Below are 13,988 nucleotides of genomic sequence, written 5' to 3' on the forward strand. Positions count from 1 at the left end.
GTGTCAAGCAATGCCTAACAGCTCATTACATTAATGAACAGTACAGAAAGAGTAAGCCTTTGTAACATGTTGACATGATAACAACAGCTTCTCATTAACTGTACACCAAGGGAAGTTAAGGACCAAGAAGGCAATGATCCAAGGAACTGGAGGTTTTGAGGAACATTTCTATGACTCTTGCAACAGTGGAAGAACTTCATAGCATCCACAGAAGCCACAAATCCACTTGACACAAGTTCTCTGAACTTTTATGGAAAACACCTTGATGAACTGTACTGAAGCATAAAGGAAAAGTTTCAGAATTGCTTGGCAAGGAACTAGATCTTCAAAGTGGTTTGGAAATATAACTGAATTTTCCAATAAACCAAAAGTGCTATTCAACAGCAAGAGCCAGTACAGTGCAGTGGTTTTGACTGTTGAACTAGGCCTCTGTGAGATTAGGATCCAAATCCTTGCTCAGCCATAGAAACCTTTTGGGACTTGAATTAGTCACACACACTCAGACTCAGAGGAAGTCAATGGCAAACCCCTTCTGAACAAATCTGTCCAAGAAACCTCTAGGACAGGGTTGCCATAAGTTGGAGTCGGCTTGAAGGCATGCAACAAACATATATTGTTCTAACTAGCAAGTAGCAATAACAAGTACATTTGTAGCCATAAATTGGAGTCGGCCTGACGGTATATAACAAACATGTATTGTTCTACCGAGCAAGTAGCAATAGCAAGTACATTTCAAGTACATTTCTATTTTCAGACAGGCAAAAGTGGCTGGAGCATAGCGGGATGTTCCTGTTACTATTGTGCAATTGCGTGAAGATTATCAGATGACGTCACACGATGTCACAATAGTCGTGTCATTATCCTGTGACTAAAGAGGAATTCTAACATCACCTTTTATTCACGAGAAAGTCCAGTGAATAAAAAGTGACGGGATAATTCCTCTTCATTCATGGGATAATGATGCAATTGTCACGACGTCGTCTGATAATCTTCATGCAATTGTGCATTACTGACGGAAGCATCCTACTATGCTCCCATCACTTTTGCCCATGTGAAAATCTCCATAGTTACAATTATTCGGTACCAGTAAGAGGTCACTAATGCTTAGGAGCAACCACAATAATTCTTGTTTAGATTAAACGCTAACATAATACATCAATGGATTTGACTTCCCTACCTCTCTACAGAAGTGTTGGTGTCCCTCCTTTATATATCTGTTTCTACTCACAGGTTAAGAATCACTTTAGAAGCACATACACAGGCAGCAAAAACAGTTTGTCAAAGGAAGTTTGTCTTTGCCTTCCTCTGAGGCTGAGAGTTAGTTTCATGGCCAAGCTGGGATTCAAACCTTGGTCTCCAGAGTCACAGTCCAACATTCAAACCATTACACCACTTTGGTTCCAAGTAGTTACTTCTTATTGTAAATAGTTCTCTATAATATTACCAAAAACAATAGTCTGTAATACTAGTGTGCACCTGTGTGAAAAAGAGACCTCAGAGACCTCATTCAACCACAGAAAAAGCCGCCATGCATGTTAAGGAGTCTGCAGGGGCATGCGCATGGAAACTATTTGAATTTACAATTATTATTATTATTGTTTTATGGTATTTATACCCCGCCCTTCAGCCCTAAAGGCTATAAATTAAATTGCTTTAATTTAAAGTAGGAGACAGCATGATGTAGTGGTCTGAATGTTGGACTATGACTATGGACTATGGGCCTTAAGGGAAGGCAATGGCAAATCCACTTTAATCTTGCCATTATAAGCTGTTATTCAGCAATGTGGCGCAGCAGTTTGAGTGTTGGTCTGTGACTCTGGAGACCAGGGTTCACTTCCCACTGGTTGCCATTGGGCGAGTCACACTCTCTCAGCCTCAGGGGATGGCCATGGCAAACCTCCTTTGAACAAATCTTGCCAAGAAAACCCTATTAAAGAGTCGCCCTAAGCCAGAGACGACTTGATGGCACACAACCACCACTGCAGTAGACAAGTACTGCAATACTAATACAGTAAACAAGTAATCTGAGGCGTAGTGGTTTGACTATGTCTCTGGAGGCCAGGGGTCTTGTAGCACCTTTGAGACTAACTGAAAGAAAGAGGTTGGCAGCATAACCTTTCCTAGACTTCAGGTGCATCTGAGGAAGTAGGCTGAAGGTCCAAAGCACACTGCGGAAACCACCCAGCTTGAAACCACTTTAACTGCCCAGGAATTGTAGTTTGTTGTGTCACCAGGGATCTCTCTGGCAGAGGAGGCTAAATGTCTCACTAAAACTACAGCTCCCAGAATTCCCTAGCACTGAACCAGGGCAGTTAAAGTGGTCTCAAGATGGATTGTTTCTGCAGTGTGTTCTGGACCTGAGGCCTAGTAGGGAAGCTCATGCTGCCAATGTCTTCCTCACAGTCAGTCTGAAAGGTGCTAGAAGAGCTCTCTCTCTACGCACTGATTCCACAGACTACTAACCCGGCTGCATCTATGAATGCTACCGCTCTGGAGACCAGGGTTGAGTCCCTGCTGGGAGACCTTGGTCCAGTCGCACTCTCTCAGCCTCCTCAGGGGAAGGCCATGGCAAACCCCCTCTAGAAGCATAGAATCGGAAGAGACCCCAAGGGGCCATCCAGCCCAAACCCCCCCCCCCTTTGTGCCATGCAGGAACTCACAACCAAAGCAATCTAAATGGGAGGAGATGATTCCCAGTTGGCCTTGGAAGCCCATCTGGGTGACCCTCTCTCAGCCTCCGCAAGGGAAGGCAATGGCAGGCCCCCTCCGAACAAGGCTCGCCAAGGAAACCATGGCAGGCAGGCAGGCACACAACAGCAGCAGCAGCAGCAGCCGCCTACCAAGCGCCAGGGTTCCCCTGTCCGTCTGCTGGCGGGGAAGAGGAAGAACCCCCTCCTCTTCTTCTCAGCTGAGAGCCAACTTCTCTGCCTTTTGGTTTTCCCGCGAGACTCAGGCACCTTCCTGTCGCGAGACTTGGGCCTCCTTTATATAAGGCCGCCGCCTCGCTCGCTCGCTCGCTCGCTGGCTCCTTCAGCCTCTCCTCCGTCCGGACTCCGCTCTGAGGGGAGCCTCCCTCCAGGAGGAGCAGCGGGGTCGGGAGAGAGGGGGCACTGACCGGCGGTGCTTGTGTCTCTGTTGGGCTCCTCTGGCAGCCTAAGACTCGTTCCCCCTGGAGCCGTTTCCGGTGTTGGGTCTGGAGGCCATGGGAAACCCCCGGCGAGTCACACTCTCTCAGCCTCCTCTGGAGGAGCCTTGAAAGCCCCCCCCCCGTCACAGGGTGGCCATGAGTCGGAAATGAGTTGGAGGAGCACAGCAACAGCTTCCACACACGCCATTTCCTCTGTCTAGAGAGAGCCCTATTGAGGCAGCATTTGTTGATTAAAACATTTCTCTGAAACGGATTATTTGCCTTTGGGTTTATTTCATGATACACTCGCCAGCATTATTATTATTATTATTATTATTGTTACTATATTTGCTTGTATCCTGCTCTTCTCCCAGAACTGGGACTCAGCATAAAAAATGAAACAAAAAACAGTACAATTAAAAACAAAAAAGTACATTAAAAAGGAATTATTACAAAATATTAAAACATCGTTATTAAAAAGAAACACATTTTAAAAAGATCAATATATATATATATATATAGGGGAAACTATCAAAATGTTTTGAAATGGTACAACTTTTAATACTAGCCTTGGATACTTTCTCTTCATGACTTGAAGGCACAAGGTAAAAACAAGATGCTAAGAAAGCAGAGTACATGGTTTATGTACAGATTAAAAAGCCATGCTTTAAAACTGACTGGATAAAGCCTTGGTTGACAGAGCTGCTTTCTTCCCACACTTTTTCATACCCCTTTTGCTCAGCATGTCTGCCTTTGGCCCAGAGGATTCTCAGCTCCCAAAGGGAAAGGAAGGAACTAGTCATGTAGCCTCCCAAGTGTTGCTGGGCTGCGACTTCCATCTGCCCTGGCCAGAGCAGGAATACTGGGAGTTGCATTTAAAAACTATACAGCCGGCCTTCCATTTTCAGAGGGGATCCATTGGCATGCCCCATTGAAAATAAAGGAGGTTGCCCCTCTGTGAATATTCAAGACCACGGACCTCAAGTCCGCGAGAAAGGAGGGCCACATAGTTATGCCCTGTCCTACAGCCAAATGGTGGAGCACATATATTGTGCCGCTTCAGACTTTCACATCTGAGCACCTGAACGTCCTTTCAGCTCGAGTCCAATTGCATTATTATTTTATCTATATCCTGTCTTTCTTTCAGCATGAGATCCATTACACACAGTGCTGCTCAAACTTGTCCTCTGCTCTTCACCCATAGCACTCGCCTTCAGACCTTGGAGTCTCATCTCCTAGCATTACCTCTTGCTTTATTTTGGATTCTCATCATATGGATTCTGTGATTTTTTAAAAAACAACACTCAGAAATGATTATCTGGTGCTTCCCGCTATGCACCGCTAAGCAGAATGATCAGATGTGCTACTGACACTGTCTCTGGGAGATCCTCCTACATTGTCACTGCCTACCTTTGCTGCCGCCCAGTTGTTTGGCACACGTCTATCACCAAAATTCTTCATCTGATTCTGATAAAACCTTTGCCAAATTAAAATGGCCCTATCTCCTCCAGATCTGTCAGTCTATGGATAGAGGCAACTTGCTTATAAAACTTCTGCAAAACCAGTAGGGAATACAGAGTAATTATCAAGACTAATAACTTTGCTCCCTTTAATATACAGAGGTGCTAAACAGTAATGCCTATTGTTGTTCTTGCTTTTTGCTTCTGTGACAGAGCAACCTGGCAGACATAATGAGGGGCAACCCTTCTCTACCTGGTGTTCAGGTCAATCAATGGTCAACAACTCAAACTAAATTTGTTTGGATAATATTGCAGTTGTGAGTGCAAATCTGCACTGGAAATCAATAGAAATAAATGTAAAGTATTAGCCTAAAATATGGATACAAATCTTAGAAAACAACCCAGGATAAATATTGGGCTTCACTATGGAATTCTCTACCATTTAAATCAAGTTCTGCTAAAATATATGACAATGGCTTAAAAGTATGTTTTATTGGTGCGGCACGCCACTAAAGCTTATCTATATTAATAATGTTGGAGTAATTGTAATAAAATATGTAGCCAAGGGACTGAAATTTTAGGGACTAAGGGAGCCAAGAGACTGGGACTTAACTCTTTTAGGTTTTTACCTTAAACAAAGGCAACACCTTTTTATTCCTATGTTTTATCTATATAGCACCTATAGATTTTTCCAGACACAACAGTACAGAGGCTTCTTGAGAAATGAAACGTTCTCTGCCTAAGAAAGGGGAATGGTTAGCCTCACCCAGGACAGAAACAGCCTGGATCTTAAAGCTACCTTTTCTGTTGCTAATTGAGTTTTAAAAATTACCTGGATTTTACAACTGTTTGTCTCCCAAAAGCCCACATGGTCAAGAGAAGAGTGGCCTCTACTTACACATCCAGGACTCTCCAGACCATCTTAGCTGACAACAAAAACAACATTTTGACAAAATGTAGGCCTGTGACTCTGACATTGTCATTTTTTGCTTCTGTGTGATTTTTCACACCTTTGTCTGATGAATAAGTCAATGGAGCTTTTAAAGTTTGCATGATGCATTTTGTGCATTTTTGGTTGCCCCAATAAAAGTATCGCTGTTTTGTGGATTTTTTTTAATGTTATAAGTAAGATACATAATAGTTTTCCTGTGTGGTGGCTGGGCCTGTAATTAAAGATTTCTGGTTAAAATTATTTACTGAAATGGGAAGAATAACTAAACAATGGTCTTTTCCCCTTCACTGGGTTTACTGATATTCTATGTTGGAGATAATAAAGACTTATCTTTTTTTAAAAAAAGTCTGTCATTTATACGTTTAGCAGAAAGATGGGTTATTGTGTATAAATGGAAAGGAATGCATAATTTGTCACTGGACCACTAGAAAGAAAATTAGGATCATTAGCACTTCTGGGGAAATTAACACATCAAGTCAGACACTCTAAATATGAAAACCATGAAGATACATGTCTTGTTGGTTGGTTTCGATTTATGGGGTATGTTAAGCAAAACAAAAATACCTCCAAATCCAGAATACGAATGATTAATTTTTTTTTACAATAATATTGGAGGCTGTGGCATTGTGTTCAGCTGCACCTGAATAATGGAGGCTATGTGTGTATGCTGATAATCACCAGTTGGATGAGAACAGTACAACCTACATGAGTATGATCTTCCCACAGAGTGATTGAGTTCTTAATAATGTTGCAGCAAAGATAAATTGAGCATGACAGGATGTCTAATAGACAACGCTTTGTGTTTTTCATATTGTACCCCTTCTCTTTTCAGCTATGCAAAATTATTCAGTGTTTTAGGCTTTCCCTCTTGTAATTTAAATAATTTGAGGTATTTTGGCTTTTTATACTTGTACAAATATATCGCAGTTAATGGAGCAGATGTGTATTTAATAGAAAAATTTAGTAACAGAGGTAAAAATAACATGTAAAGGAATAGGTTGCTACCTTGCAGAAGAGCAAGAAGGAGAAGAGTGAGGAGGAGGGAGGCAGTTTGGATGTGTTCCTGGACTCAGCCCTGAGCCTTGGAGCCCAGGTTTTGGCAGTTGTCAGGACTGCATTGGCATACTTAAAGCTTGTGTGCCGGCTGCATCTATTCCTTGAGGTGACACATTTGGCCACAGTGACATGTGCTTTAGTTATATTCCATTTGGATTACTGTAATGCACACTACATGGGGCTGACTGAAGTGTGTTCAGAAATTTGAGCTGGTTCAAAGAGCTTCAGCCAGATTGTTAAGTGGGACTGGCTACAGCTCCCTTGCTGAAACAGCTCCATTGGCTACCATTCTATTTTCAAGAACAATTCAAAGTGCTACTTATGACCTATTTGTGTATGGATGCCTTCAAGTCTCCTGTCAAATTATGGCGACCCATGAATATCATGGGGTTCTCTTAGGCAAAGAATACTCAGAAGTGGTTTTGCCAGTTCCTTCCTCTGAAATGTAGCCTACAGCACCTGGTGTTCATTGGTGGTTTCCCAAGGCTGTGACCCTGCTTGGCTTTGAAGGTCAGATGGGATCTGGTGCCGTTAGGTATGTAGCTACTCACTTATGACTTACAAATAGATCAGGTCCAGGTTATCTGAAGGACTGTTCCTTCTTAGAGGCCCTTCTCTCCATTTTACCTCATTCATGGGTGGGAATATCCACTCTGTGGCTGCTTTGAGACAGTACAGTGCACCCTTGTTTTACACAGGGGATCTGTTCCACACACCCCTGCGTAAAACAAAAAAACGCATATGCTTGAGCCTCAATAGGGCTCGTGCTCGCGGTGGTGCATGGCAGCATGTGGCATATGTGCACCATGGGCGCATGTGCCATTGTTTCTTCCGGTGCACACTGTATAATGCGCCCGCATATGATGCGGGCACACTGTACAACGGCTAGTGTGAAAAAACCCTAATACAATGACAAATGCAGAGAAATAAAAGACAACAACAAAAAGGGAAGAATGAGAGACCTGTTACACAAGATCTGGGAAATCAAAGGAAAGTTCAAACCAAGGACCGAGACACTCTATGACAATAAAAATAACATATTTTAAGACCAGGAAGGAAGGAATAAAAAGATGTTGGATGCAATACACAAAAGAGTATTTACATCTCTTTATATAAAAGAGATGACCAAATGAAGGACATGTGGAATAAAGAGCCATAGGAAGATGAACCCCAAATTCTAAAAAGCGAGGAGGAAGCTGTAACAAGAGAAATGGCAAGAAACATATCACCCAAAATAGATGATATTCCATTCAAACTGTTGCAGTCCTCATTGACAGAGTCAGCTCTAGTGTTAACCAACATATGTCAACAGATATGGGGGGGGGGGGGGGAGGCCAACAAGACCACCTAAACTTCGCTTTCTCTCATACATTCCCCCCGTACACTCAAGTCCTTTGGGAAATGTTTGCTCCAGCCGTCCAGGACTAGACTGGCAACTGTCAGCCAGAGGACTTCTTTATGCGCTGCCCCCAGATTGTGGAATGACTTGCTGGAAGAGATACGGCAGCTGAAAACACTGTCTGCTGCATTAAAACAGCATTAAAGACATCGGTCTATGCGGTGGCCTATCCAATCTATTTTAAATCATGATTTTAAAATGTGTATATGAGATCTTATTAGTGTATTTTAGTGGTTTTATAGTACTTTATCCGTGGTTTGATGTGTTTTTAATTGTGTTTTGTATTACAGTGGTGATATCTGCTGGGATTTGGTTCCAGGACCCCCCGCAGATACCAAAATCTGCGGATACTCAAGTCACATTAAATACAATGGCTGAGTAATGAGATGTCCCTAAGATGAAAGGGCAAAATCGAGGTTTGCTTTTTGGAATGTATATGTTTTAAAAATATTTTAAAATTGTGGATGCTTGAATACGTGGATAATAAAAAATCCGTGGATAAGGAGGGCAGACTGTATAACATGCTGTAACCCTCCGGGGCCTTGAGGAGAAGTAGGAAAGAAATAAAATTTATTATTATTATTATTATTATTATTATGAAACTAAATAAAGCTGCTTTGCTTAGGGCTCTTAAAGTGTCCCATGAAAACCCCCACAAAGTAGTACTAGAAATGAGAAAGAGGTGTGGGGCTGACATGCAACAAAACTAAAGGAAGACTAATGAAAAGGGAGAAGAGATCCTAACCACTACACTCTCATAGTGCTGCTGCTATTCCACTATAACCTGACTACCTCCCGCTGCATTCTGGGGTTTGTAGTTCAGTGAGGCCTAAGAGCTCCCTGGCTGAGGATTCTAAATGCCCCTCCTTAAACTGCAAGTCCCAGAATGCATCAGGAGCAGGCAGCCAGCGCGCTAACAGTGGAATAGAGGCACTGTTATGCGATGTCTCCCCTCATCATCGCTGAGGAGGAACGTTCCAGCAGGGCGGCCTCTGTTTCCGCCCGGGTCGCAAAGAGAGGCGCACCCCACAGAGAAGAAAGCGAGCCCGCCTTTGGGAAAGGGACGCTGTTGCCATGGCAACCAGAAGCCGCTCTGAGCCGATGGAAGGTTTTGTAAGAGAGCTTTTTCCAGTTCCTCTTCCCATTGATTGACTCTTTACTTCGGTCAGATGGAGTTTCTCCATGAAACTCGTCTTTGAGGGCTAGGGCTGCATCCACACTGCAGAAATAACCCGGTTTGAGCCCGCTTTTCAGCTGGCCATGGCTCCATGCTATGGAATTCTGGGAAGCGTAGTTTGTTGGGGCACCTTTCTCTGGTATAAGTGTAGAACTGGGGTACAAGTCAAACTAGCTATAATAATAGTAATAATAATAACAATAACACTTTATTTTATATCCCGCCTCTCTGTCAATGACAATCGAGGCGGCTTGCAAGTTAAAATTTACATATAATCCCATGCTCCAATATCCCTCCCTCCCATAAAAGAAATCAATTAAGCAGTTAATAATTTCAAATCATACGTTATTAAAATAACAAGCAAATAAGCAAAAGCGGAGGATTCAGAGGGTGGTAAATTCTCCCCAAGGCCCTCTTTTTCTGCCCCATCCCAGTCTGTATCCTTGAAAAGCTACTGATGTTTTGTTTTTTTATTTACTGATGTTTTCTGCTTATTTATTTCCTAGTATTCTGATGGCGCAGAAAAGATGGATCTGGAGGAGAGCGACTGCGAAGAGATGCTGGCGCAGGTGGGACTTGAAGGCGTGTCTGCTTCAGCCAGTTTCAGCTCTGTCTCAGGACCAGGGTGACCAGGTGTCCTCCTTTTCTAGGGCATGCCCTACGTTTCAGCCTTCTGTCCGGGAGCAATTCCCAAATGTCCTCCATTTTGAACATGGCTAAGACGCATGGATTTATATTTATGTTTATTTATTTATTTACAGTATTTAAAGGCTATCAGAGCGGCTTACAAACTGTTTATTAGACATTTCCCTGCTCTCAGGCTTGCAATCTAAAAAGACATGACACAAAAGGAGAAGGGGATGGCAGTGGGGAAGGCGTTCATGTCTAGCATTCTTCTCTCCCTCTGAGGCCTGGCCCAAGGAAGTTGGACTGGAGGGAGGGCTCTTCTGGCTCTGGCTAGCCCTCATGGAGTTGGGAGGGCCCTTCTTCTTCTTTATGTCCTACATTTTGCGGCACCTTGTCCTCCTTTGTAGTTGTCCCAAAAGCACTTGGCTGGCTTGTTGCTAAGGAGAACATTCTTGCTACCTGACTCTTTTACATTTTCCGACCTTGGCTCACAGCATTGTACATAATGTATAGAAAATGGAGAAACGCCTAACCACCTATTTATTTATTTATTTAGCCGCCTTTCTCCCAGGAGAGACCCAAGGCAGCTCAAAGATAAAAACATTAATAAATAATAATAATAATTACAATAAAATTTAGGACAATTGAAATAATCTAAAAACACTATCAAATTACATTAAAATATTCAGAAATTATAATGTCATACAGTCTTGAAAAGTGGTCCCTATTAGGAAAAAATGAGATACTGTATATAAAATTTAAAAAGAAGTTGGTAGGCTGCAAGCAGCAAAGGTCTTTTAAAATATTGTGCCAATTTTTTTTCCTTTGGGATGTAGAGACAGGAAGCTGGCAGTGTGTCTTTCTGTTCTGCAGTAAGAATTCTGGTTAACAGAATACAGTAGTTACTCGTTCCTAGAAAACTGCTTGGCTTTCCTACTGCAGCCTTGTGTGTTGTTTGATCTATGATATAAACAAACCTTTTTAAAGAATATGTTAGGATGCTGCTTGTCTGTAAATGCTAAGCAAAGCAGAGGAAGCTTGCTGTCTGGAATCAATAGGCCTCCAGATTGTAGGGCAGAATGACTTACATGCCTAGTCGTAATTTATAGTGTATCTAAAATGTATCTAATGTTGAGGCTCAAACCAACATTAATTCAATATTAACCCATGTTAGCATAGCCCAAGCCAAGTTTTCCTAGCTGTGGGCCCAGTACACACAGGCCAAAAGCGGTGCATCCTAAGAGTCTGGAAGCCACACCAAAGCCATGTTCCAGTCCTAAGAACTGGAGCACAGCTTTGGTGCAGCTTCCAGACTCTTAGTATGCATGCATCATTTAAACAGCATACCCGAAGCAGCTTTATTTTGGCCTGTCTGAATGGAGCCTATAAGTCTAAAAATTTGGGTGGGTGGTTGTCTTCACTCCTTTGGGTTTTTCTGGGTATGGCAGCCCTTCTGATGTCTGAGCTGGAATAACCATTAGCCTGTACAGCCCAGTCTAGGTGCTTCAGTTCACCTTCCAGGACGTGGGGTTCCCAGATCCTTTTTGCCCAGTCCACCAATGTTTTTAGTGTGCTTCTTTTTTGTCCTGGGTGATGGTTGGAGTTTTTGTGCAGGTATCTGTCTGTGTGTGTAGGTTTTCTGTATACTGTGTGGCCCACACGTTGGTTTGGTTTGCAGATGACATCCAAGAATGGCAATGTTCCTTCCTCTTCTTGTTCCATTGTGAATTGGATGTTAGGGTGGATGTTGTTCATATGGTTCAGGAACACAGCCAGGTCTTCTTCTCCTTGGCTCCAAATGGTGAAAGTGTCATCCATGTATTGGAACCAAGTTGTGGGCTGTTATAGTGCTGTTTCCAGGGCTTGCTTTTCAAAGTGTTCAATGTAAAAGTTTGATATCACAGGGCTCTGAGGGCTTCCCATGGCTACCCCATTTCTCTGCTCGTAGAATCCATTGTCCCACTGGAATCAGTTTGTTGTGAGGCAATGTTCAAACAGGGCTGTGATGGCTTTCGGAAACATTTTGATTTTTTGTTGATTTTTTCTATGAAGTGAGCTGAGTCCTTGATGTAGTTGGGGATTTCCCCTATATGAGTTTGTAATTGTGTGGCCAGAAACTTGGCCAAATCGTATGTAGGGGATCCAATGGCACTCATTGTGGGTCAGAATGGAATAGAATCCTTGTGGATCTTGGGAAGTCCATAGTCTTGGTGGGAGAACATCGGATTTGCACAAACTTTGGCATATGGTTCGCAGAACTGAGGAGTTTTTGATCAGGGTGTTCGTTTTCCTGGTGATTTTGTTGGTTGGGTCTTGTTTCAGTTTTTTGTATGCTGCAGGATCCAGGAGTTCCTTGATTTTTTGTTTGTATTGTTCTGTTTCCATGATTACTGTGGCATTGCCTTTGTCTGCTGGGAGAATGATGATTTCTGGGTTTGAATTGAGGTCCTTGATAGCTTTTCTTTCTTTTTTTATTATGTTGCTGGGAGGTGGTTTTGCCTTGTTCAGGCTCCTTGCTGTTTTATCTCTTCCGCTTCCTCCTCTGGGAGATGGTGGAGGGCAGATTCAACCTGGGCAATGATGTCTTCAACTGGGATTCCGGTGGTGGTTACTCCAAAGTTGCCTCCTTTGTCCAAGGTGGATGTTTCCTCTTTCAAAAGTTGCTGCTGGATGAGATTGATGATGGTTTGTGATGTGTCCAGTGACGGTTTCAGCTGGTGCTTGTGGCATTTATTGAATGTTTGTTTTTGTCTTAAAGTGTGGTCTGCCACATCTTTTTCCATTTTCCCATAGGTGAATTTTGTCCCAGACTTTTGACTGATGCCCAGGTGGAGTGATAGTAGTTCTTTGTCTGTGTTAACCAGCTCTTTGCAGGTGGTGTTTATTCTCTCCCGTAACAGGGCATGTTCCATTCTGTTGTAGATACGGTTGGCCTGTGAGAATTTTAAGGTCCTTTTTGCTGTGAGAAAGTGTGGTAGGAAGTTTATTGTGTCCCACTGTGTCCAGATCTAATGCCTCCAGGAATGGGAAGAGTAGTCCTAGCTGTGAGAATGCGCTTCCAGACATTCCTGAAATCTAGCACTTAAGACTGGCTAAATCCAGAAGTACATCTGATACAACACAAATTGAATCCCTGTTCTCTGATCTGCAGTTTGATTGTTTCTGTTTTGTAGTTTAAGCTTCAGTTTTTTGCCCTCTTCCAGTCCATCACCAGTATCAGATTACAATGGTTGTATCACTGAAGTTTCGAATGTAAGAAGACACTTTAAATTAGAGTGGGAATCATGTGCCCCTCAGTTATTGCTGGACTACAGCTCTCAGCAGTCAGGGCATCAACATCTGGAGGGCAGCATGATTTCCACATCTGATTTAACTGGGGGCATTTATAGTATTAGCAACAGGTCACAGAACTTCTACCTTGCTTAGCTTCTTATCCAACATAAGAAATGACTTTTATCTGGGAAACTAGAAAGCATTATGTAACAAAATATTTTCCTGCATATGACAGCCCAAAGATGTATCTTTACACATGTACTTCATATTTTTATACAAAAAACCTGTCTGCTCTGTTGGACGGAATTAATTTTTCAGAAATCTACTCTAAAATTAGCTCATGTGAGGGTGGCGCAGAGAATTCTAATGGTGTATGATTTTATTCTGGAAAATAGTGGGAAACAAATAGTGTGCTTGCATTTATGCAGACATTTCATTATGTTTATTGGATAGAACATGATAATTTTCACTGATAGAACAATGATGTTTATAGAGACAGGAACATATTACAACAAATATTGTATTATTATTATTGACTAACAATATCCTATTAGTTGTGTATTTTCAAGTCATTCTGACTTATGGTGACTCTGAGGCAAAACTATCACAGGATTTTCTTAGCCAGATTTGGTCAGAGTGAGGGTGCTATTGCCTTGCTATGAGGCTGAGAGAATCCACATTACCGCATTACACTCATATAGTGCTGCTATTCCACTTTAACTGCTCTGGCTGCCTCCTGTGGCATTCTGGTGTTTGCAGTTTAAGGAGGGCCATTTAGAATTTTCAGCCAGAGAGCTCTTAGGCCTCACTGAATTACAAAGCCCAGAATGCAAAAGGAAGCAGCCAGAACAGTTAAAGTGGAATAGCAGCACTACAAGAGTGTAGTGTGGTAATCTAGAATGTCTCTTGGCCCAGTG

At 42.5% G+C, this 13,988-nt stretch overlaps 2 protein-coding genes across 6 annotated transcripts in view; one reads left to right on the top strand and one right to left on the bottom strand.

Moving 5' to 3' along the window:
• The window catches only part of LOC149314512 (dnaJ homolog subfamily C member 24-like), an 80,197-nt gene extending 77,255 nt beyond the window's left edge, over positions 1-2,942 (bottom strand). For all 5 annotated transcript variants that reach the window (XR_016280932.1, XM_089521304.1, XM_089521305.1 and 2 more), the window contains exon 1: positions 2,841-2,942. The gene's annotated coding sequence lies outside the window, so the exon portion shown is untranslated. The remainder of the gene's footprint in view (positions 1-2,840) is intronic.
• A 6,741-nt stretch (positions 2,943-9,683) lies between these two features.
• DCDC1 (doublecortin domain containing 1) overlaps positions 9,684-13,988 on the top strand; it is a 370,698-nt gene continuing 366,393 nt past the window's right edge. The window contains exon 1 of the mRNA XM_089521309.1: positions 9,684-9,740. Within this exon, the coding sequence (XP_089377435.1) occupies positions 9,699-9,740 (42 nt within the window). The 5' untranslated portion in view covers positions 9,684-9,698. The remainder of the gene's footprint in view (positions 9,741-13,988) is intronic.

This window comes from Sceloporus occidentalis, unplaced genomic scaffold, assembly GCF_023333645.1.
Source record: "Sceloporus occidentalis isolate IW3139 unplaced genomic scaffold, rSceOcc1.0.p SCAF_4, whole genome shotgun sequence".
NCBI lineage: Eukaryota > Metazoa > Chordata > Lepidosauria > Squamata > Phrynosomatidae > Sceloporus > Sceloporus occidentalis.